At 43.5% G+C, this 26,837-nt stretch overlaps 1 protein-coding gene across 1 annotated transcript in view; it reads right to left on the minus strand.

The window, feature by feature from the left end:
• LOC124016331 (bromodomain-containing protein 4-like) overlaps positions 1-26,335 on the minus strand; it is a 42,867-nt gene extending 16,532 nt beyond the window's left edge. The window contains 8 exon segments of the mRNA XM_046331882.1: positions 80-358; positions 877-1,005; positions 1,225-1,626; positions 2,093-2,481; positions 6,756-6,891; positions 9,521-9,658; positions 13,727-14,162; positions 25,641-26,335. Coding sequence (XP_046187838.1) covers positions 80-358; positions 877-1,005; positions 1,225-1,626; positions 2,093-2,481; positions 6,756-6,891; positions 9,521-9,658; positions 13,727-14,162; positions 25,641-25,744 — 2,013 coding nt within the window. The 5' untranslated portion in view covers positions 25,745-26,335.
• Positions 26,336-26,837: the final 502 nt, after the last annotated feature.

Here is a 26,837-nt window from a genome sequence, read left to right on the forward strand (position 1 = left end):
GAGAGGTTGGAATCCCTCGATAAGGGGGAAAAATCCAATCCTATTTGCATTCCATGTTGTTGTTTCGGTCTTTCCTCACCTGTTCTTGTAGCTCGGCCAGTCTCTGGGCTCTCTCCTCCTCCAAGTCGTTTGTGGAGGATTCCGACTCAGAAGACGAATCACTGGAGCTATCCGAGGAGGAAGCGGGGTGTTTGACCGAGGAGGCAGGACCTAGGATGGAAGAGGCAGGGTTTAGGATGGGCGGCGGCTGGGCCTTGATGATGGGGGCGGAGGACTGGAGCAGCACAGGGGCAGGAGCCGAAGCCAACATCTCATCGGGCTCATCTGGCATCTTGGCGAAGCGCATCTCAAACACGTCCTGTTGGAGAGAGAGAGGGAGGGAGAGGACATACTCAGTGTCAGAGTCTGGATAGAGAACAGAACTGCGTGGTGTTCAATCAGGCACACCGTACCAAAACTAGTTGCAATGGAAAAGCAAACATCGGCGTTCTGATTTTGGAAAAGTTCAGGAACCTATGAATTTCACTTGGTTTCAAAACGTATTCTCCCTATTGAACAACCCAGATTTCAAAGACATCTGCTGCACCAGTAAAACACAGCAAATAGTTTGGCAAACAGGTACATGAAAAAGTTACAAACAGGTACATGAAGAGGCCTAAGCTCATGTGGGCATTTGTTATGAAATTGATTTTTGTGACTTACATTTATCTCGTATTTACCTTACATGTTTATCTGTCACACGTGAATGTTGCCATTTATATATTTACTATACATCTTTATCTCATCAGACTTGCCACAACTTAAGTTCCTTCTGGAAAATGTAAGTAATTAAATATAATTATGAGGGTATTATTTACCGTGTTAGAAGTGTATTACCTGTAGTCTGCGTGCCATAGCCACCACCTCGTGGTCGGGTGGGTTGTACTTGTAGCAGTTAGAGAACATTAACCGCACGTCGGCAGCAAACTCCTGGGCGTCTCTGTACTGCCTGTTGTCCAGCTTCAACTACAAACACATCACAACATGTCAACAAAATCACGTCACAATGTTGGAATCCTTTTAGAGGACAAGGACATCCCTTAGAGAGCTACACTTCTTCAGGCTTTCCAGCAAACCCTAATCCAACATAGGGCTCTGGTCGAAAGTACTGCACTATGGGCCCTGGTCAAAAGCAGTGTACTATATAATTTGGGACACACATAATTGTGTTCCATTCAAACCCACCTTGACGGTGGCGAGGTCCATGGGGTGTTTGATGATGTCGTGGTAGTCATGCAGCCCCAGCATGTCCACGTTTACTGGCTTGTAGAAGGGCCAGGCGTAGGCCGCGTGCTTCTTATGTAACATGTCTCGGACCAAGCTGGAGCAGTACCGTAGCTGCTCCTGCTGCTTGGGGCTATGAGCCCCTACCCCTGGTCCTCCGGGTCCCCCTAGACCGAGACCTATCCCAAGGCCCAGGTGGTGCTGGGAGTCTGGAGCCTCCTTCTTGATTAGCTTGGTGGGCCTGGCGCTTTCACGTCGCGGCAGCGTCTTCCCCGACTTGGACTCGGCTGGAGAAGACTCACTCAGCTGGTCGTTGGCTGTGGGGGTGGTCGTGTCAGCTTTCCTCTTCTGGCTCTTTCTCTGCTAGAAGGGGGTATAGAGAAATTAGGGGCACAGGGAGAGGGACAGAAAGGGGAAGAGGCAGAGAAGAGGAGAATGTGATTGTTTTAGATCAGATGCAAGGTAATACACAGTGTACTTTTGTCAAAAGCATTCTGAACTGCGATTGATTGAGCTTCCTTGGTGCAATGGAACAAATGGAGTAGCCCTAAAAGTGCAAACCATGTCCATTTGGCACTCCAGAGAGGTTCAATTAAATGCTCAAAGTATTTGAAGGAACGCAAATACTATTTGAATCAAATACTATTTGAAGGGTCATTCATTATGCATCAAAATTAAGAGAAAAAAAACAAGACAAACAGGGAGGGACCACCTCGAAACTCTCATTCATTCTCATTTTCCATTTTGCGCTATAATAAACACAACCCAGTTCTGCAAGCAATATACCCCGCAACCTCCCTGTGTATGCCAAACCCTCCATCTGACTCACTTTGGCCATGGGCACAGGGTTCTGCAGTATTGGGGCAGTGCTCTGGATGGAGGTGGGGGGCAGAGTGGTCTGGGTGGGTGGAGGAGGCACGGAGGTCATAATCGGGAGCTTAGGAGGGGCCTGGAGAGGCAGGTCCGACGGGCCCAGTGAGTAGGGGGCTCCCAGCTGTGGCGCATGGGCATGGGTGTGGACAGGTAGCGTTGTGGGCACGCGGGAGGGCAGGGCCTGCATGAGGGGCTGAGGAGGTAGAGATGGTGGCCCCTGGTCCTGGGTCTGTTGCTGCTCTGGTGGTCCTCTGGTCTGGGGGCCTGGGGAGTGGCTGGAGAAGCCCCGTGTCTGGGGGGTAGTGGACGGAGAATCCATAGTTGGGCCTGGCTTCAAGTTCAGGCCTGGGAGGGTGTGAGACACACAGAGAGAGAGAACAATGCGTGAATAAAATAGAATAAGTAGAACTACAAGAAATCTAAGATGTTAATTAAATGATTTACATTTACATTTAAGTCATTTAGCAGACGCTCTTATCCAGAGCGACTTACAAATTGGTGCATTCACCTTATGACATCCAGTGGAACAACCACTTTACAATAGTGCATCTAAATATTTTAAGGGGGGGGGGGGGGTGAGAAGGATTACTTTATCCTATCCTAGGTATTCCTTAAAGAGGTGGGGTTTCAGGTGTCTCCGAAATGATATCCAGCTCAGGGCTCCAGCTATGCATTTGGTTTTCTAACTTGATAGATAAGTGGCTAGATGTCAAGATCAAGCTTCTTGGTTACAGTAGACATTCAATCCCCTCCTGGAGAAAGATCTAGGGCCCGATAAAATCCGCAATACATAGAATGTGGACGGAAATCACGGAATCCAGACATTAAAACGGAATTCAACCAAATTCTAAAATGCATTGAACTTAGTAGAGAATCAACTAAATGTATTGAAAACGTAGCAATTAGTCCAAGTTTACCATAAGACATGAACAGAATGCATTTCCTGCAACTTTCTGAAGAGGCAAGGAGAATTCCCTGTCTGTCTATGTACGGTGCGCACGTCTACCACTTTGTGCAGCCGTTAGCATGATGCTAATGAAAAGTCTTCTGGTAGATGGAAAGGCTTCCACAAAAACCTTCTCAATTAAACGTTAACTACAAAGTAGCCTATGCTGACCTGGCAGAATGATATCATTATTATTTGCATCAATCCAGTAGGTATTTGTTTAACAAACTCTATCATCACATGTGCCAAAACAACACAGCTAAATAACAGCCTTTTGCTGGTGTGCACTGTAATTAAAGGGGTAAGTACACCCCAAAATGTTACTTTCTCAATTTTTTCCCCAGACCTCAAGTGGTCTCTTCATGTGGTTAAAAAAAAAATTCCAGCACCACCCCAAAATCAACATGTGAAAATCGTGCATTTCTATGTTTTGCAGTAAAAAGGCAGAGGAAGATAAGTGTTTCCAATTACATTGTTGTTGCCTCGTGTGATTTCAACCTATTATGAGTAAGCATTGCATACCAATTGTCTCCTAATGTAATTGGAAACACTTCTCTTCTTCTTTCCCTGTTGCCTAAATTGTTGAGCGTAAAAACACAATTTTTAAATTGCGCCCCTTGTGTGCACTTACGGTAACACCGTATAGACGGTATGGTACAAAAACAGTATAAAAACGAGGATACCACCAAGCCCTAAATCAAATTAACGTAAATGTATTTTGGTGCCAGTTGGCAACCCATCCCTTAAAGCAGGGGTGTCAAAGTCAAATGGACGGAGGGCCAAATAAAAAATTTAGCTACAAGCCGAGGGCCGGACTGTTCGAATGTTCATTGAAATTTTTTTAAATGACGCATATAGTCTAGTGAACCTAATTGAACCTACTGAAAACCTAACAAATATATTCCAATATGATCAGATAAATAAAGCAATATTTTCTTATGGCTCTGTCAGTAATCTTTAATTTTCAACAGACACAAAAGACAAATTTCCTTTATATAAAAATCCCCATAACATGAACATTAAATGAAAGAAACCGGTATTCAAGGCACCATCAGTAGCCTATATTTTCTATTTTAGCAAAAGTGGGCTAAATTTACTTCAAAGAAAAAAACAATAATAGCAATTTTCTATCATCCACTCAACTGAAATATTTTAAAAATATAATTGGATTGAAATACAATAAAATAAAGTGCAAAAATCTATTAATCAAAAACAACACTTTGTTTAAGGAGAAGTAACATGCAGTGAAAACAAATATTAAACTTTAACTTTTAAACTTGAACTGAGTAAAAACTCTAAATATGTGATTGCACAGTAATGTTCACTTGTTTGAGGTTGAGGGTGATACTTGGTGGTGTCCCATCTTTTCCACAAGTTCATCAATGTTCGGGGTAAGGCTCTGAGCTGAGGAAATCCTCAGAATTGAGTGGAGGTGTTCAGCAGTAAGTCGACTTCTGTGTGATGTTTTGTTCAAGTTCATCAAAGAAAACAGTTGTTCACACAGGTATGTGCTGCCAAACATAGACAACGTTTGAGCAGCCTGGATGCGCAGCTGGGGCATTGTGTCGGGGAGGAAACGCTGCCGCATATTTTGCCCTCAGTGCATCATTGCATTGGAGGTCAATCAACTCCATTTGGAGGTTTGGTGGTGAGCTTTCCACGTCAACAGCAAATGGGTTACCGAGCAGTTCCAACCTGCTTTTTTGTGCTTCAAAGTCAGCAAATCGGCGTCGAAAGTCAGCGGCAAGCATACCTATTTTATCAGCCAACTGTGCGCTCGGGAACGCACTGGTAGAGAGCTTCTCTTTCATGGTCTGGCAGCTGGGAAAGTGGCTCAAATTTTCTTTCCGCATCTGCGTCTCCCACAGAGTCAGTTTGGTTTTAAATGCCTTCACTGTACTGTACATATCAGAGATGACACGATCCCGACCCTGCAGCTGCAAGTTCATTGCATTCAGATGACTCGTAATGTCACACAGAAAAGCCATTTCACACAGAAACATTTCGTCTCGGAGTTGTGTTGTGTCTTTCCCTTTGCTGTCCAAGAACAGACAAATCTCCTCACGAAGCTCGAAACATCTTTGAAGCACCTTTCCCTGGCTTAGCCATCGCACCTCTGTGTGATAAGGCAAATCACCATGCTCCATTTCTAACTCCGTCAGAAATGCCTTGAACTGGCGGTGATTCAAACCTTTGGCTCTGATAAAGTTAACTGTGCGCGTGATGATGCTCATTACATGCTCCATTTTCAAGGCTTTACCGCACAACGCTTCCTGGTGTATGATACAATGATAAGCTGTCAGCTCACCTGTCGCGTTTTCCTCTTGCATCTTTTCCCGTATCTTCGCCACCAGTCCGCTCCTGTGTCCACACATCGCAGGTGCTCCGTCGGTTGTCAAACCCACGAGTTTTCCCAAGGCAGCTCCATCTCATTTACACATCTTGACACCTCTTCATACAAATCATGCCCCGTAGTTGTGCCATGCATAGGACGTAAAGCCAAAAACTCCTCTGTCACGCTTAGGCTGGAGTCCACTCCGCGGATGAAAATTGACAACTGGGCAATGTCAGAAATGTCGGTGCTCTCATCCACAGCCAAGGAATATGCAATGAAATCTTTTCCCTTTTTCACAAGCTGCTCTTTTAGATTGATGGACAACTGGTCTACTCTCTCGGCAATGGTGTTTCTGCTCAGACTCACATTTAAAAAGAGTTGCCTTTTTTCTGGGCAAACTTCGTCACAAACTTTAATCATGCAGTTTTTGATGAAATCCCCCTCCGTAAATGGCCGGGCTGATTTAGCGATCTCTTCTGCCAAAATAAAACTGGCCTTGACAGCAGCCTGGCCTTGTGATTTGGCTTTTTTGAACAGAGCCTGTCGAGATTTGAGGCCTCGTTTTAATTCCTCTGCCTTTTGTAGCCTTTGTTCCATGTCCATATTCTTGTTTTTGTCCGCGTGTTTCGTTTCATAATGTCGTCTCAGATTATACTCTTTCAGTACCGCCACACTTTCTCCACACAGAAGACACACAGGTTTTCCAGCTACCTCCGTGAACAAATACTCCGACTCCCACCTTGTTTGAAACCCCCGGTTCTCAGTGTCCACCTTCCGTTTTGCCATTTTTGATGGGTATCTGAAAGTTAATTTTACTGTGATGCTGACAACTGCTGTGCCAATAAATATTGAAATGAAGCAGCCTACTGCTCGGTGCGTCACCGTTGCATTGTGGGAAATGTAGTATTGGTGCGTGTAAAAGATCTGCGGGCTGCCGGCTTGCTGCGGTCTGCGGGCCGGTTCTAATAATAAATCAAGATCATCCCAGGGGCCGTAAAAAACCTTCTCGCGGGCCGGATGTGGCCCGCGGGCCTTGACTCTGACATATGTGCCTTAAAGGATTAATTGACACAAACATACATTATGATGATACACAGTGATAATTATTCCTATTATTTAGTATGAAAAGTGGAGTTAACTCACTCGAACCCCCCCCAAAAAAGTCACAAGATATGACAAAAGACAACCTGAAACCTACTGTGCAAAGTTCGAGCAAAGTTCCAGCAACTATGGTGGATGCATAACCTGGCCAGCACAGTTCAGTAGGGTATTGGAAAACCCAGGCCAGGAGTGTGTATGCGTTTCAGTGTGTGCCTGTGTTTGTGTGCAGTACCCTACCTCCTTCCCGTCGGCCCCGGCCTCGTCCCTTGCCGGTCATGACAGCAATCTCCGTCTCATCCTGGGGCATCTCAGTAATCTTCTGGAGAAACATCTTCTCCAGCTGCTCAGCCATTAACACTATGTCATCTCCAGGCTTTAGTCATGGGGAGACAGACACCATGTTAATACAGTACCAGAAACCAAAGCCTAGACATACCTAAGACCTAGACGTACACAGATCTAGCACTACCTGGGACCTAGACATACATTTATCTAGCACTACCTAAAACAGTGTCCATTCTAAAAGTTAGCCAAACTAAATACAGTGCCTTGCGAAAGTATTCGGCCCCCTTGAACTTTGCGACCTTTTGCCACATTTCAGGCTTCAAACATAAAGATATAAAACTGTATTTTTTTGTGAAGAATCAACAAGTGGGACACAATCATGAAGTGGAATGACATTTATTGGATATTTCAAACTTTTTTAACAAATCAAAAACTGAAAAATTGGGAGTGCAAAATTATTCAACCCCCTTAAGTTAATACTTTGTAGCGCCACCTTTTGCTGCGATTACAGCTGTAAGTCGCTTGGGGTATGTCTCTATCAGTTTTGCACATCGAGAGACTGAAATATTTTCCCATTCCTCCTTGCAAAACAGCTCGAGCTCAGTGAGGTTGGATGGAGAGCATTTGTGAACAGCAGTTTTCAGTTCTTTCCACAGATTTTCGATTGGATTCAGGTCTGGACTTTGACTTGGCCATTCTAACACCTGGATAGGTTTATTTTTGAACCATTCCATTGTAGATTTTGCTTTATGTTTTGGATCATTGTCTTGTTGGAAGACAAATCTCCGTCCCAGTCTCAGGTCTTTTGCAGACTCCATCAGGTTCTTCCAGAATGGTCCTGTATTTGGCTCCATCCATCTTCCCATCAATTTTAACCATCTTCCCTGTCCCTGCTGAAGAAAAGATGATGACCAGGTGGCGAATCGCATCTCTGCATGTCTGGCAGACATATCAGTGTGGATGACGGATTACCACCTCAAGCTGAACTTCGGCAAGATGGAGCTGCTCTTCCTCCCGGGGAAGGACTGCCCGTTCCATGATCTCGCCATCACGGTTGACAACTCCATTGTGTCCTCCTCCCAGAGCGCTAAGAACCTTGGCGTGATCCTGGACAACACCCTGTCGTTCTCAACTAACATCAAGGCGGTGGCCCGTTCCTGTAGGTTCATGCTCTACAACATCCGCAGAGTACGACCCTGCGTCACACAGGAAGCGCAGGTCCTAATCCAGGCACTTGTCATCTCCCGTCTGGATTACTGCAACTCGCTGTTGGCTGGGCTCCCTGCCTGTGCCATTAAACCCCTACAACTCATCCAGAACGCCACAGCCCGTCTAGTGTTCAACCTTCCCAAGTTCTCTCACGTCACCCCGCTCCTCCGCTCTCTCCACTGGCTTCCAGTTGAAGCTCGCATCCGCTACAAGACCATGGTGCTTGCCTACGGAACTGTGAGGGGAACGGCACCTCAGTACCTTAAAAGATTTAGATGCACTATTGTAAAGTGGCTGTTCCACTGGATGTCATAAGGTGAGAATGCACCAATTTGTAAGTCGCTCTGGATAAGAGCGTCTGCTAAATGACTTAAATGTAAATGTAAAAGCAGGCCCAAACCATGATGCTGCCACCACCATGTTTGACAGTGGGGATGGTGTGTTCAGCGTGATGAGCTGTGTTGCTTTTACGCCAAACATAACGTTTTGCATTGTTGCCAAAAAGTTCAATTTTGGATTCATCTGACCAGAGCACCTTCTTCCACATGTTTGGTGTGTCTCCCAGGTGGCTTGTGGCACACTTTTTATGGATATCTTTAAGAAATGGCTTTCTTCTTGTCACTCTTCCATAAAGGCCAGATTTGTGCAATATACGACTGATTGTTGTCCTATGGACAAAGTCTTCCACCTCAGCTGTAGATCTCTGCAGTTCATCCAGAGTGATCATGGGCCTCTTGGCTGCATCTCTGATCAGTCTTCTCCTTGTATGAGCTGAAAGTTTAGAGGGACGGCCAGGTCTTGGTAGATTTGCAGTGGTCTGATAATCCTTCCATTTCAATATTATCGCTTGCACAGTGCTCCTTGGGATGTTTAAAGCTTGGGAAATATTTTTGTATCCAAATCCGGCTTTAAACTTCTTCACAACAGTATCTCGGACCTGCCTGGTGTGTTCCTTGTTCTTCATGATGCTCTCTGCGCTTTTAACGGACCTCTGAGACTATCACAGTGCAGGTGCATTTATACGGAGACTTGATTACACACAGGTGGATTGTATTTATCATCATTAGTCATTTAGGTCAACATTGGATCATTCAGAGATCCTCACTGAACTTCTGGAGAGAGTTTGCTGCACTGAAAGTAAAGGGGCTGAATAATTTTGCACGCCCAATTTTTCAGTTTTTGATTTGTTAAAAAAGTTTGAAATATCCAATAAATGTCGTTCCACTTCATGATTGTGTCCCACTTGTTGTTGATTCTTCACTAAAAATACAGTTTTATATCTTTATGTTTGAAGCCTGAAATGTGGCAAAAGGTTGCAAAGTTCAAGGGGGCCGAATACTTTCGCAAGGCACTGTATATGTCGCTGATACTAACAATATGGGGTGTGGTGGTCATAAAATTAACCACCTCATTCAAATTGTCAGGGTTAGTGGTTCCAAGCCCTTTCTATAGATTATATTTCTATGGTGGTGGTTGACAACAGATACAGTGCATTACTGCATCGTTACCTTGTTGTAAATGTAGCAGTTGGTGAACATGGTGTTGAAATCTTGAATACATTCTTGGGCGTTCCAGTAGTAGCTGTTCTCAAGTCGCTTCTTGATTGTTCCCATATCCATAGGAACTTTAATAATCTTGTAGTAGTCCTGAAAAACATTTTATTTCATTTTTGAAGTACAATTCAATTAAAACAAGACAGTCGCAGCCAGACAGAGGAATCTGCCAAGTGTGCATGTTGGGTGCTTGGGTGGCACAGCCACACATAGAAACACTAGTAGAATCAATAATCAACTCAATACTTCATGTAAAAAAAAAGCTCTGCAGAGTTGTAAGGGTGTGACCTAGAAAAGGGAAAACTAGCACTCACTGGAAATAGTATAGACTGTTCTCTCTGCTACCGCAAAGAAAGAGGTACCAGTGCACAAAGTCTGGAACCAACAGGACCCTTAACAGCTTCTACCCCAGGCCATAACACAACTAAACAAGTCAGCTAAATAGCTAATCAAATGGCTACTCAGACAACCTGCATTTACCCTTTTTTGCACCAACTGTCATGCACCGACTATGGACATACACTGACATAACACACAGACATAACACAAACAGCATGTGCACACATGCATACTGACGCCACACACACACACACACGCTACTGTCTATTATCTATCCCGTTGCACAGTCACTTCACTCCTACCTACACTCTGGCCTGTTTATTAGGAATACCCAATTCATAAAATTGGTTCGCTCCTGCAGACAGTGAGTCACATGGCCGTGGCTTGCTACATATATCACGCAGACATGCATCCAGTTACTGTTTGATTTAATGTTAGAATGGTCAAAACGAGTGACCTAAGCAACTTGGAGCGTTGCATGATCATCGGTGCCAGGCGCGCCAGTTCCAGAAACCTCAGAAACGGCCGGCCTCCTGGGCTTTTCAAGCGCGCCAGTGTCTAGGGTTCACAGAGAATACTGCGACAAAAAATATTTAAAAAAATAATCCAGTCAGCAGCAGTCCTGGGTGCAAAAACAGCTCGTTGACGAGGTCATAAGACAATGGCAAGAATCGTGCAAGCTAACAGGAGGGACAAAAACAGGTAATTAACAGCACAGCACAACAGTGGTGGGCAGAACAGCATCTCGGAACGCACAATTCATCAGATGGGCTGTTGCAGCAGACAACCACACAGTGTTCCACTCCTATCAGCTAAATACAGGAAGTAGCGGCTCCAATTGGCACGCAATCACCAACACTGAACAACCGAAGTGGAAAAACATTGTCTGGTCTGACGAATCCCGGTTCCTGTTGCGTCATGCTGATTGCTGAGTCAGAATTTAATGTAAGCAGCATGAATCCATTGCCCCAATGCAGCATGATGTCAACGGTACAGGCTGGTGGCGGTGGTGTAATATTTTGCTGGCACACGTTAGGCCCCTCGATACCAATTGAGCAACGATTGAATAATTCAGGCTGTTCTGGAGGTAAACAGGGGTCCGAGTCGGTACTAGATGGTGTCCCTAATAAACTGGTCAATGAATGTACATCGCAACCTTAATTACCTTGTACATCAACTTGGTACTGGTACTCCCTGTATATAGCCATGTTACTTGGACTCATTGTTTCTCATTATCCATTGTGTATTTATTCCTCGTGTCACCACCCCCCCACATACACAAACACACACAAAAAACATTGTTCTTCATCTTAACTCTGTTAGAAAAGGCCCCGTAACATTAAAATAGTTGGAAAAGGACCACTAACTTCTTTGGGGTAGGGGGCAGTATTGGGAATTTTGGATGAAAAGCGTACCCAAATTAAGCTGCCTGCTACTCAGCCATAAAAGCTAGAATATGCATATAATTAGTAGATTTGGATAGAAAACACTGAAGTTTCTAAAACTGTTTGAATGATGTCTGTGAGTATAACAGAACTCATATGGCAGGCAAAGACCTGAGAAAAATCCAACCAGAAAGTGGGAAATCTGAGGTTTGTCGTTTTTGAACTCAGCCCCTATCGAATACACAGTGGGATATTGGTCATTTTGCACTTCCTACGGCTTCCACTAGATGTCAACAGTGTTTAGAAACTTGTTTGATGCTCCTACTCTAAAGGAGGGGCTCGTAAGAGCTCTTTGAGTGAGTGGTCTGGCAGAGTGCCACAGGCTCAGTCTCGCGCACTCACGTGAAAGGTAGCTACGTTCCACTTCATTTCTGAAGACAAAGGAATTGTCCAGTTGGAACATTTATGTTAAAGATTTATGTTAAAAACATCCTAACGATTGATTCTATACATCGTTTGATGTGTTTCTACTAACTGTAACGAAGCTTTTTTGACTTTGTCTGAAACTAGTGAACGCGCTTTATAAATGTGGATTACTGGACTGAACGCGCTAACAAAAGGAGCTATTTTGACATAAATGGACATTATTGAAAAAAAACTAACATTTATTGTGGAACTGGGATTCCTGGGAGTGCATTCTGATAAAGATTATCAAAGGTATGCTATAATGCTATTCTGACTAATGTTGACTACACATGGCAGACATATGTATGGGCTCTGAGCGCTCTACTCAGATTATAGCATGGTGTGCTTTTTCAGTTTTTTAAATATATTTTTTATTTTTTTTAATCTGACACAGCGGTTGCATTAACTTGAAAATAGGGGACACCATTTTCATTTTTGGAAAAAATAACGTTCCCAAAGTAAACGGGCTATTTTGTCAGGACAAGATGCTAGAATATGCATATAATTGACCGCTTAGGATAGAAAACACTAAAGTTTCCAAAATGGTAAAAATATTGTCTGTGAGCATAACAGAACTGATATTGCAGGCGAAAGCCTGAGAAAAATTCAATCAGGAAGGGACTCTTATTTAGAAAGCTCTGCTTTTCGTGACCAAGGTGCCTACTACTTGCTGGACATAATGCTATGCTAGGCTATTGATAAACGTACACAAATGCTTGTCTTGCTTTGGCTGTAAAGCATAATTTCAAAATCTGAGATGACAGGGTGATTAACAAAAGGCTAAGCTGTGTTTCACTATATTTCACTTGGGATTTCATGAATATGAATATTTTCTAGTAATATTTTTTGTCCGTTGCGTTATGCTAATTAGTGTCAATTGATGACAATTCTCCTGGATCCGGGAGGGGTAGTTCTAAGGAGAAGTGGATCTAAAATTTCATTCATAACACTTGTATCTTTTATCAATGTTTATTATGAGTATTTCTGTAAAATTGATGTGGCTCTCTGCAAAATCACCGGATGTTTTAGAACTACTGAACGTAACACGCCAATGTAAACTCCGATTTTTGTATATAAATATGAACTTTACTGAACAAAACATACATGCATTGTGAAACATGAAGTCCTATGAGTGTCATCTGATGAAGATGGCCAAAGGTTAGTGATTAATTTTATCTATATTTCTGCTTTTTGTGACTCCTCTCTTTGGTTGGAAAATGGCTGAATGCTTTCTGTGACTAGTTGCTGACCTAACATAATGATATGTTGTGCATTCGCCGAAAAGCGTTTTTGAAATCGGACACGGTGGTTGGATTAACGATAATTTATCTATAAAATGGTGTGAAATACTTCTATGTTTGAGGAATTGTAAGTATGGGATTTCTGTTGTTTTGAATTTGGCGCCCTGCAGTTTCACTCGCTGTTGAGAGGTGGGACGCTCACGTCCCGAGCGGTCCCAGAGACGTTAAGAAAGCATTTCACTGTTGGTCTACAACTGATTTGATAAATAGAAATGCAATTAATTTGCCTGATGATTCATCCTGAAATTAATTCCACTGCATACATTTATTTAGTCTGAAACTGCCACCCCCAAAAAATTGTGCTGATGTCAAAATGAGGGGCGTTGTACAACACAAATTCATCAATGTCACTAACCAATCAGAGTATCAAAGCCAATAATGGCTCTGGCCCAACCCTTCAGTATCTGGGACCAATCAGAACGGTCATTTTATAAAATACCAGGGAGAAAAGACTCATGGTGGGGAAGAAACACTAGTCGTCTGGTCAGGGCAATGTGGATGGGTAGTCAGGATAGAGGTCTAAAGCAGGCTACACTCCAACCCAAACCTGCTCTGAAGAATATTTAGTGAATTCAACTTTTGAATTAAATAAGACTATTTTCAGGTCGTACGTTTCTCCTTTTCTAGTCCATATAGCGAGACAGCCAGGCAGGCAGAAACACAACACTCACCGGTAGGTTGAGTTTGACGGCGTCGACGGGTGCCTGGAAGGGCCAGGAGAAGTGGTGCTTCCACAGGGTCTTCAGCACCACCTTCAGCAGGTACTGCAACTGGTTTGTCTGCCGCTTGGGCTGCGATGAGTTGACGTACTCCGGGGGCGGCGGGTTAAACTCTGGCACGGTTGGAACGTAGGTGGATGGCTGGGGCTGCCCCCCCTGGCTGCTACTACTGCTGCCCGACGAAGACATCTGCACTGTGGTTGCATCCAGGCCGTCCCCCATTCTTGCAGAGGTGACTGGGGGCTCGGGCACAGGGGCTGGAGCAGGGGTAAGGGTTGGGGTAGGGGCGGCGGAGGCCGCGGGACACCAGTTGTTTAGTCTCGACGGCGGCGCGGACGACTCCACTGAGAGAGCACCGATGATTCCATTGCACTCCTCACTAGGCTCTCTGGGAGAAGAGGGTGGGACAGAGACAGAGACAGTCATTAGCATCTCTGTCAGACATACATTGGGGCAAAAAAGTATTTAGTCAGCCACCAATTGTGCAAGTTCTCCCACTTAAGAAGATGAGAGAGGCCTGTAATTCTCATCATAGGTACACTTCAACTATGACTGACAAAATGATAAAATGTTTTCCAGAAAATCACATTGTAGGATTTTTAATGAATTTATTTGCAAATTATGGTGGAAAATAAGTATTTGGTCAATAACAAAAGTTTCTCAACACGGACTTTCAACTCCCTCCAAAGATTTTCTATGGGGTTGAGATCTGGAGACTGGCTAGGCCACTCCAGGACCTTGAAATGCTTCTTACGAAGCCACTCCTTCATTGCCCGGGCGGTGTGTTTGGGATCATTGTCATGCTGAAAGACCCAGCCACGTTTCATCTTCAATGCCCTTGCTGATGGAAGGAGGTTTTCACTCAAAATCTCACGATACATGGCCCCATTCATTCTTTCCTTTACACGAATCAGTCGTCCTGGTCCCTTTGCAGAAAAACAGCCCCAAAGCATGATGTTTCCACCCCCATGCTTCACAGTAGGTATGGTGTTCTTTGGATGCAACTCAGCATTCTTTGTCCTCCAAATACGACGAGTTGAGTTTTTACCAAAAAGTTCCATTTTGGTTTCATCTGACCATATGACATTCTCCCAATCTTCTTCTGGATCATCCAAATGCTCTTTAGCAAACTTCAGACGGGCCTGGACATGTACTGGCTTAAGCAGGGGGACACGTCTGGCACTGCAGGATTGGAGTCCCTGGCGGCATGGTGTGTTACTGATGGTAGGCTTTGTTACTTTGGTCCCAGCTCTCTGCGGGTCATTCACTAGATCCCCCCGTGTGGTTCTGGGATTTTTGCTCACCGTTCTTGTGATCATTTTGACCCCGCGGGGTGAGATCTTGCGTGGAGCCCCAGATCAAGGGAGATTATCAGTGGTCTTGTATGTCTTCCATTTCCTAATTATTGCTCCCACAGTTGATTTCTTCAAACCAAGCTGCTTCTATTGCATATTCAGTCTTCTCAGCCTGGTGCAGGTCTAGAATTTTGTTTCTGGTGTCCTTTGACAGCTCTTTGGTCTTGGCCAAAGTGACTCTGTGGGTGACTCTGTGGGTGAGTGTGACTGTTTGAGGTTGTGGACAGGTGTCTTTTATACTGATAACAAGTTCAAACAGGTGCCATTAATACAGGTAACGAGTGGAGGACAGAGGAGCCTCTTGAAGAAGTTACAGGTCTGTGAGAGTCAGAAATCTTGCTTGTTTGTAGGTGACCAAATGCTTATTTTCCACCATAATTTGCAAATAAATTCATAAAAAAATCCTACAATGTGATTTTCTGGACCCCCCCCCCCCCCATTTTGTCTGTCATAGTTGAAGTCTACCTATGATGAAAATTACAGGCCTCTCATCTTTTTAAGTGGGAGAACTTGCACAATTGGTGGCTGCCTAAATACTTTTTGCCCCACTGTATAGGGTGGCAAAGCTCCCTCTAATTTACCAGTTACCGGAATCTTCAGTCATTTTGGTAAGTAACAGGTAATCTATGGCAACTTTGGTCATTTATACTTGAATAACCTTTTCATATATTGTATATATTTTTCTATCTGTGCCCATATTGTCCATGAGCTTCTAGTGGATAGACTGTCAGGTTCAAGAGAAAACAGCTCTTCCAACTGTCTTTTTTTCCACAACAGCCATCAGTTTGGTCCTAAAACATGTACAACAAAGACAAAATAAAACAAATAAAAGGTGTGCAAAAAAAGAACACTGAAACCCGCAATGATATTCAATAAATTAATGGTTTATATATTTAGGATTATGTTATACAGCTTTAAAAAAAAGATATATATTTTAAAGACGTGATAAAGCCACAGAGGGACAGAGATAATTACAGACAGCTGTGATTACCTGGAGTACCCAAAAAAAGCCAATAAAAGTAATCTGATAAAATTGCATATATTCCTTGAAAGTTAACAAAATGAACAGTAGTTTACTGGTAAACTTTGAATGTTTCCAGTAATATACCCTCCCCTTTGCGTGACTCTGTGGGTGACTCTGTGGGTGACTCTGTGGGTGACTCTGCTACAGCTGCTAAACTCCGAAAGGCATGGGATGTAACGATTCACCAATATGTATCGGTCCCCGATTCAAAATGTTTAACTTCTTCCAGATAGATTTACATTTTTGGATATAAAACGTTCCCGTTTTAAACAAGATATTTTGTCACGAAAAGATGCTCGACTATGCATGTAATTTACAGCTTTGGAAAGAAAAAACTCGGACGATTTCCAAAACTGCAAAGATATTGTCTGTGAGTGCACCAGAACTAATGCTACAGGCGAAACCAAGATGAAATTTCATACAGGAAATGCCCCAGATTCTGAAGGCGCTGTGTTCCAATGTCTCCTTATATGGCTGTGAATGCGCCAGGAATGAGCCTGCCCTTTCGGTCGTTTCCCCAAGGTGTCTGCAGCATTGTGACGTATTTGTAGGCATATCATTGGAAGATTGACCATAAGAGACTACATTTACCAGGTGTCCGCCCGGTGTCCTGCGTCAAAATTATTGCGTAATCTCCAGGTCCATGCGCGTTCCATTTCTTCAGAGGTGAAACTAAATTGCCACGAATGACTTATCATCAAATATGTGAAAAACACCTTGAGGATTGATTCTAAACAACGTTTGCCATGTTTCTGTCGATATTATGGAGTTAATTTGGAAAAAAGGTTCGCGACGTAATGAAGAAAACGGAGCGATTTATCTACACAAATAATATTTTTGTAAAAACTGAACATTTGCTATCTAACTGAGAGTCTCCTCATTGAAAACATCTGAAGTTCTTCAAGGGTAAATGATTTTATTTGAATGCTTTTCTTGTTTTTGTGAAAATGTTGCATGCTGAATGCTAGACTAAATGCTATGCTAGGCTATCAATACTCTTACACAAATGCTTGTTTAGCTATGATTCAAAAGCATATTTTGAAAATCTGAAATGACAGTGTTGTTAACAAAAGGCTAAGCTTGAGAGCAAATATATTTATTTCATTTCATTTGTGATTTTCATGAATAGTTAACGTTGTGTTATGGTAATGAGCTTGAGGCTTGTATTCACGATCCCGGGTCCGGGATGGCTAGAATCAAGAGGTTAAGATACAAATGGCCGGTTCACGTTGTATTTTCTACCTTCTCAAAATTGAATCTCTTGTAACAACTGATATAATATGAGTCCTCTCCTTCAGTTTCGAACTGCATGCAAGTGCAGCCATTGATCCAACATTTGAAATTTGCTAGGTAGGCTACTGTTATCTACTGTTATCTATACTCTGTTGAAAATAGTTTCACCTTAATAAAAAAGTAAACTACCAGAGAAATCTCATCAGGCTAATAGCCTACCTGCTTAAGGGGGCTTACAATATATTTAATTTGCAGTCACTAACTCAATTAACCGGTGCCCCCACACATTGACTCTGTACCGGTACGCCCTGTATATAGCCTTGCTTTGTTATTTTACTGCTGCTCTTCAATTATTTGTTATATATTTTTTAAGGTATTTTTCTTAACTGCATTGTTACTTAAGGGCTTGTTTGTTGATTGAAGTAAGCATTTTACTGTAAGGTTGTATTCGGCGCATGAGACAAATAACATTTGATTTTGATCGTTCAGGTTCACTGTCAGCAATAGTTTAGGTAGTTTTGCTTTAAACAGTCAGTCTATATGGCCATCATTAGATAGAGTAAAGTTGATCATTTCACAACGAGGACATCACTTTTGCGAGAGCCCTGCATGGCCGAAGACAGAGAACATCCCTGCTTAAACTTCGAAAAATTCAAAACCATTGAGTATGAGATAGTGAAATCTAAAGTTGTCCTAGTGCAGTCAGTAAATATTTCGAACCCTTCTCTTTTTCCACATTTTGTTACATTACAGCCTTATACTAAAATGGATTCAAATTTTAAAATCCTCTGTCTACACACAATCCCCAATAATGATGAAGCAAAAACAGTATATACATTTTTTTTTAATGTATAAAAAACAAATTTACTTATTTACTTACTTATTTACATAAGTATTCAAAATTGAGCTCAGGTGCATCCTGTTTCCATTGATCATCCTTGAGATGTTTCAACAACTGTAGTACATTCAATTGATTGGCCATGATTTGGAAAGGTCCCTATGTAAGCTGCCACAGTTGACAGTGCATGTCAGAGGAAAAAACAATCCCTACTCCGGTTGTAAAATGGTGCCATGAACGCAATATTATAATAATAATAATATTAAGGGGAGAACTAAATTATATACTCACAGAAAGATATGACACCTCACTATAACTAATACAGTAGTTGCTTTGAAAACTGTATTTTTCTCCGCAATTGCATTTTGCGCAACGGTCATATGGTTGTGCTTCTCATGATGCATCTCCCCCTTCTCCGTGCGCAGCGGGGGAAGGGGTGTGAGTGGCTCGCTCATATAGCAGCCTACAGCGAAACAAGAACAGGTAGACACTTTCATGGCAGGATTCAACATAATGCACAGGCCATTACTGTTGAACAAATAATGGTTTTAGAACAATCTAGAAGAACGTTGGGAAACTAAAATCACATAAAATTACAAAACGTATGCTAAATGCATCAGTAAGAGGAAGGCAATGTGTGTCTAATTTTCGGTTTATCATTCCAGCGCTACCATCATGCCCCAAAACCGAACCACAAAAAAACCTGCGTCGTCGTCATCATCATGATCCCACATTCAATTACCGCACCTAAACTAGATGTGTTCTGTGAGTTGGTGGATTGCAGGAAGATCAACCATCCCTGTTCTGAGCTCTGACCTTACAGGTTTCAGGGTTCTCCCCAAAGAATGCAAGAGAGGCGTTGCTCCACTTTGTGTAAAATAAAAACAAATATAAGGTTTATTTTTTGCTCTGGATTGGAGGAAATGGCAGTTACAAGGTGTACAAAAACGCAAAAATCTCTTGAGTCCAAAAAGGGGACACAGGCCTTCGGTCCTCCCCCCAGCCCTTCATAAAACTTAAAAAAATACAAATAAAAAGGCTGTCAGGGTTGGGGTTAATCCCATTTACATTCCTGTCAATTCAAGGATTATACTGAAACTATACTAGTTCCAATTCTGGTTTACTTTCTGAATGGACTAAAACTGAAATTGACCCCAACCCTGTGTGTGTGAGAGAGATCAGTGGTGGGTTAGTGGTTGGCCATCACTGGAGTTTTGGCAGGGCTTGTGTGTGTTGCTGTAATGGTTTATGCGGGTCCCTTGTAAGAAACAGACTATTCCATTCCTTGGAAATCTCTGGTCTCTGGAGTGTTTCAGGATGTGGAAGATTGTCTGTGTGTGTGTGTGTGGTACATTTGGCATCATCTGGCTGCTGGTGGAACCTAGTGTTCCCAAGCCTCATCTTGCCTCTCCCCTTCTTGTCCTTGCCCCTCCCGGGCTACTACGTCACAAGGCCAGTGTGTTGGAGACAGAGTACAAAGACACAGCAAAGTGTAGCAATGTGCCATACCATAAATTATTGATCATGAGGGGTTTTAGTTTAGAACTCTGGCCAGTTGCACACACTAGTGTGTGGACCTCTCTCGAACTAACCACCTTCCTGATGAGTCACCTTTCTGAGAAGTTAGCAGTTAACCAAGCACATGATCACTGCCAAGGCCTCCCTGGAGGAAACACACCCACACACTGACTGGCCTCTGTATGGGATGACAACAGGAAAGAGGAATTTTAACTTGTCTGCTACTTGCCTTCCCACCCGGGTCAAAGCACCACCCAAAACGTTTAATTGAACGTTTCTTATAAACAGAGTACAAACTTCCTGAATATAATGCTAGACATGTTACAGGACAGAGCTGCTGCTGATGACCGAATAGCAGCCTGCATTAAGAGACAAAGATCCACATAACTCCCTAGAGGAAAGCAGATTGGGACAGTGGTGGCTTTGGTACAATGCAACTTTAAAGGAGGGAGAAGCTGGGGCTCCTCTGGGAATACATTTGGGTGGTACAGACAGTGTGTGTTGTACAGTGTGTGTGCTCAACTGAGGTGGAGGTACAAAAGAGGTTGACCGGGACAGACAATAGGACCAAGCAGCAGTAGCAGCAGACATAACGAAGAAACTGACAGGCCCTCCGCAAAGAACAGGGTCGTTCTTGTTTATTGGGGCACGCAGAAAACATTTTAAAATCTCCTCATTGGACATAATGGACAAATCCAGGACAGTTCCCTCCCTGCTATAAACAGAAGAACACCACCCAGCTCCTAGACACAGGAGGACAGATATTGGGGAGGTGTCTGTGGCAAGTACAGACTGACAGGTCAGGGACAGACAGGAGGGCTCCCTCTACAGGGACAGAGTGTAGCAATGTGTTCGTTAGGTAGCTTCTAGCTAGCCACAACAACAGGCTGGGCCGGGATGGAGTGTTTTCTGGGACTAGGAATCTGCCGACGTATACCAGCACACACAAACATAACCACCAGATGGTTCACAACAGCCAGGCAACAATCAGGGAATCCAGGGACACACACACAGTACAAAGTACACAATTTATCCCCACTGTGTGCTATTGCTCCACTATTGGGTCTAGTTCAGTGTGATTACTTAAACCCTCAACTAACTGCTGATTGAACCTATCTGACCAGATAAGATGGAGAGCAAACACGATTAGCTCAGGCAAAGATGCAACACAAGTCCTGTTGGTTTTCACCAGGTTTTACTGCAGTTTCCCATGTTTGAAGAGATGTTTATTTAGATGTTTACCCCCCCCCACACTTTTTACACATATGTTGCATCCCAAATGGCACCCTATTCCTTATGTATTGCACTACTTCTGACCAGTTCAAAAGTAGCGCACTATAGGGAATAGGGTGCCATTTGAGACGTGTTCCCTAATCAGGTCTACTTGGGTCCTTTCTCACCTTCCTACTTCACATAAGTGACAGCAAATCGTTTGGTTTGAATTGGCAACAGGAACCTTTTCAGACTGGTAGTCCAACAGACAATGGACATGTATATGTCAAAAAGACATTCACCAGGAATAGAAGTGGCTAATTGAGAAGCTGACAAAGCCGCTGACCAATGCTTGATGGCCAAAACACATCCATTGTGATTAAACTGTTTGGTCACTAGGGGGGCGGGGCTCAGTCTTGGTGCATTACACGACCACACTTCAAAAGAAAACAGCATAAATACATAAATCGCTCTGATTCTTTCCTGCTGCGGTCCAAAGGGCAACAACACCAGGGCCCGTATTCACGAAAAGTCTCAGGAGTTGGAGTGTTGCTGTGCTGATCTAGGATCAGTTTTCGATTATATGGATGGGGGGGACCTTATCCGAGATCAGCACTGTCTCCTACTCTGATGCACTTTGTAAATATGACTCAGCAGATGCAGATTCCAACAAGAGTTGTGACTTCCTGCCTACCGATGTGCGTGTCTTACCACACACCCCCTATCGTTCTGGGCTCTGGAACAACAGTTGACCTTTGACCTGGACATAGATCACCACAGACTGCCGAGGAATGTTGGGAGAGAGGGAAGGAGGCGGCTCTGGTTATCAAGGGGCCTAGTCGTAGCCAGGAAATCAGGATCTATCAGTGACCGTCACTTGAAAAGGGAAATCTTGTCCTAAACGGCACGCTATTCCCTATATAGTGCCTACTTTTTGACTAGCGTCATAGGGAATAGGGTGCCATTTGGGACACACACGCCTCATGTCAGGTTACAAAATAGATGTACTGTATCTACTAGGCTAATCTATTCCATCTAGAAAGTAAATAATCATTCACGTTTTCCTCCCGAGTGGCGCAGCGATCTATGGCACTGCATCTCAGTGCTCGCGGCGTCACTACAAAGACCCGAGTTCAAATCCAGGCTGTATCACAACCGGCCGTGATTGGGAGTCTCATAGGGCGGCACACAATTAGCCCAGCGTCGTCCAGGTTTGGCCGGTTTAGGTCGTCATTGTAAATAAGAATTTGTTCTAAACTGATTTGCCTAGTTAAATAAAAAGTCAAATAAAACATTTAAAAACACCTGGGGAGGAAAGGTAGCTGCAGCCAGTAGGAAAGTTGGCCAGAGGATCCCACTCTACACAACAGTACAGTAAGAGACATGCAGCTACAAGTAGGTGCCAAATGGCAAAAAAAAAAGTGGACTACTTGTGACTAGAGAAGTGGCCACAAAGAAAGTTGATGTTTAAACAGCAAAACACATTTTTACATAGTTATTCCACAAAAATTCCTTATGTGAATTCACAACGCAGCGGTGCTGCTGCCAACATTGGTTTGGGTCTTACGGTGCATCTGTTTCAGATGGTTAAGCATTGCACCTGTACTACTATTACTTTACCTCAATTCCACCTTGCAAAGTTTGCATTACCTTCTCATTTTACATCACTGTATTGCCAAACATGACTTCACTGCTGTCACTTGCCTTCCTCTGCCATGTTTCCAACTTAAACAGTGATGAAGAGTAGACTCCAAAAATAACTGATTCCATGACCCCTTGCACGTCAACTCCCAGTGTCAACCACCATTTCTACCTGTTAACATTCAATCGACTCCTAAGATACTTTACTTTTGGAACGGAGGAGACTGATTAGTTGCCGTACTTCAGAGAACACTCGCAGCTTTCATAGCAAGCTAGCGAGGGACGGAGAGAGGGGAGGGGCACAGTATAGGCAGGTCAGCAACCAGGCAGACAGTCAGAACCGTGCGCTAGACCCAGCAGTCAGCAATCAAAAGTACTCATCATTCTGGAATTTCATATTTGGACACAAACTGTAGTTAGTTATTTATGCGACAAAAATCTGAATTTTATCATACTGAAACATTGGATAAATAAACTATTGGTTTAATGATGTTGAGGGAAACACACAGCCTATATAGACTAATGGGTCTAGCCTATTTCATTTGAACTCTTTCCGTCTAAAGTATGTTGTGCGTCAGACAGTGGAGTGAACTGTCACATCTTCACCCAGTGGGGGTCCGTAATGGGCACAGCATGCTTTCGGTCAGCCTGGCCGGGATTTAGGCTACGTCTTTGTCCCAAATAACACCCCATTCCCTACATCAGGGATCGTCAACTAGATTCAGCCGGGGGACCATTTTTGTATTGAGCGGATGGTTAAGGGGCCAGAACATAATTACAAATAATTAGTATACTGCAAATTGACCACAAGTAGCCCAAACATATGTAATATTTGACTAAAACAATTATTTCAAACCTTGTTAATTGCTGAATTAAAATCAATTGGTGATCTCCTGGTGTTTTTATTTCCAACAATGTCAATGCAACAACAATATTTGGAAACTTGGGGGGCCAAATTAAAACCACTCGCAGACCACCAGTTGGGGAATCCTGCCTTACATATGGAACTACTGTGGACCAGGGAGGCAGTGCCATTTGGGAGGCAAACTGCCTCACCTCTCACGTCAGCTGAGCACTACTCTCACCTACATGCATGCAGGCTCATGCACGCATCTGGCATACCATTCATGGAACCTAAACCCATTTTTTTAAGGGAACCAAACTGAGTCAGAAGCATGCGTAATGTCTGACTGTTCAAAGTCCTCCTTCTCTCTACTGGCTGTGTGTACTGTGGGGCTCTGTAGAGGCAAGCAGGCTTCCTCTGAGTGACTCAACACCACACACACACATGCGCACACACTTGGGTTGGGTGATATTTGGGGAGACCTATTCCATGATATGCTACTCCAAATATTGCGGATATCTGATATTATCATTTTGCATTGTTGATGACAAAAATAATTCCACTGTGCTTATTTATGATAGTATAGTTGCCTTCTCATTAAAAAAAATACACGTATGACAAAAAAAAAAAAAAGAGGCTTTATTCATTTAGACTTCATATTGATACATACTGGTAAAACTGCACAGTTTTGATTTGTCAAGTTCAAATATCACCAATACTCAATATTATCATATAGTATATCAGCCAACCCTAACACACACACACTGCTGCTGGTCACAAGCCTACATTAACCAGGTTGGTTGTGTTTGGTCGAAGTCACAGAACACTGTGGTGAAACACTCATCTCTGACTTTGCATCTAGGTGCACCAAACACACAGGGTGGTGCTCAACAGGAGCAAAATTTCAATAGACAAAATAATCTGTTAAAAGTGGACAAAAAGCCAGGACGAAGGGGTGAGGAGAACACACACCAAGACTGGAGAGAAGAGAGTGATGACGCTCACATACGATTCACTGAGTCACTTTGTAAACAAAACACAGAGAACTGGAGATAAAGGAACCCCCTTGCTCTCTTTCTCCCTCCCTTCCTCACAGGCTGAACTCACAGGGCTGATTCATTCACCAAGGCATTTCCAGGAATCAGGATACATTACCCCCAGAAAATAGCCCTGCTGCCACAGATACAACCCACTCTCTCTGTAACCCCCCTCCCCCACACACCTATCGCCCTTCAGGAGAGTTACTGGCAGAATGGTGGCAAACAATGCAATCCTCCAAAACCAATGATTTCACAGGCTTTCAACTAATAGGCTACTTCAGAGAAAATGACACATTAATAAGTAATATTTGATGTCTACAAAGACCTATCTCTGTAAAATGGAGATTTCCATTTCAGTTCCACATTTTAGATTAGGTGGCCTTAATACAGTACAAATGTAAGCTGTAAGCTTAGTTTATGTACACTGAATAAAAAATAAAAAACGCAACCTGTGAAGTGTTGGTCCCATGTTTCATGAGCTGAAATTAAAAGATCCTAGAAATGTTGCATACGCACATAAAGCTTATTTCTCTCAGATTTTTTTTGCACAAATTTGCTTACATCCCTGTTAGCATTTTTACTTTGCCAAGATAAGATAATCTATCCACGTGATAGGGGTGGCATATCAAGAAGCTGATTAAACAGCATGATCATTACAGAGGTGCACCTTGTGCTGGGAACAATAAAAGGTAACTAAAAAGGTTTAGTTTTGTCACAACACAATGCCACAAATGTCAACTGTTGAGGGAGTGTGCAATTGGCATGCTGACTGCAGGAATGTCCACCAGAGCTGTTGCCAGATAATGTAATGTTCATTTCTCTTACGGTAGAGAATTTGTTAGCACGTCCAACCGGCCTCACAACTGCAGACCACTTGTATGGCGTCGGGTTGGTAACCGGTTTGCTGATGTCAACGTTGTGAACAGAGTGCCCCATGGTCGCAGTGGGGTTATAAGCAGGTATAAGCTAAGGACAACAATGACCAACAGATGCATGTGTTTTCCCAGTTACGTGAAATCCATAAGTTTAGGGCCTAATGAATTGATTTAAATTGACTGATTTCCTCCTATCAACTGTAGCTCAGTAAAATCTTGAATGGGAAACACGAGGGAATATATATATATATATATTTAAAAAAAATCTCTATCTGCCAAACGTTACCTTTTCACAGAGACAGAAGAATAATGTGCAATTTTTTCCAAGAGGGCATCCAGAGTCTGAAAATCCAGCAGATCGTTAGACTTAGCATGCATCTTGTAATCCATCTAGAAGCTTCCCTCAACACAAAGCAAAAAAAGAAAACAGGAGAAGTTTTGTCTCCCTTTCGCTCCTTTTCCCACAAACACAGGAAGAGAGAAATCGGTTATTTTCAAGGTTCCAATATAAATCAGTTTCACAAAATCCATAAAAAATAATCCACACACGATTAATCCATAGATCCAGGTTAAAGTGAGGGGTATTCCTTGAAAAAAACAAACACAAAAAACAGAAAAGGGCCAGGGAGCAGGGTAAGATTGAGCCTGTTGAGGCCTGGCTGGAGCCGGCTGGCTGAGTTAGCTGTGTGTGCCGGTCTCCTTCGCTCGACCCCCTCCCCCTCTCAGCAGCAATACAACGGCCCAGTAGCCACAGGCTCCTCGCCCCATTGTGTGTCCACCCTGGCCTCCCCCCTCACAAGCAGTAAGAGGGCGAAAGGAAGGAGAGGGCTCCGGTAAAAAAAAAATATCCAGGAGAGCTTGCTTCTTTCCTTTCTCTCGTAGCTCTTCTCTCTCTCAAGCACACACACAGCAAGCGGCGTGCGGTGGTTATTCAACGCTGAAAATGGCTCGGCAGTTTCGCTTCCTCATTGAGTGTTAGTCTCAGCCCACAGCTTGTTACCCCTCCCTCTCCCTCCACCCCTCCCTTCTCTTTTCCCCATCAATAGCTTGAGGTCCCTCCCTCTCTCTCTCCCTCCACACCTTTGGCACACCACCCTCCTTCCCTCCCTCCATAACACCCTGCCCCTCCCCCACTTGCTGTTCTCCTTTCGGGCTGATCTTGTGAACCAAAGCCTGCTTACCCCCACCAAACCAAGAGCTACCTTATCTATTGCTCTCCCTCCTTCTCCCTACATCCCTCCCTCACCACCACATTGCTGCTGCACGCGCACACTCACGCAGCACGTCTAGACTAGGCCAAAACAAAAGCATCCGCGCCGGCCAGGCTTTTGTCAATGCAGAGAGAGAAAGAAGAGAAACAATGAGAGGGAGAGAGAGATATGTAAGACAGTGCTATCAGAAGGGGAGGATCGAGCCATCCATTCCTTTTTCACAAGGCCAGCGGGCCGCCACTGCTAAATTGCAAATAACACATTTTGGGATG

This window comes from Oncorhynchus gorbuscha, linkage group LG26 (genome assembly GCF_021184085.1).
Source record: "Oncorhynchus gorbuscha isolate QuinsamMale2020 ecotype Even-year linkage group LG26, OgorEven_v1.0, whole genome shotgun sequence".
Taxonomy (NCBI): Eukaryota; Metazoa; Chordata; class Actinopteri; order Salmoniformes; family Salmonidae; genus Oncorhynchus; species Oncorhynchus gorbuscha.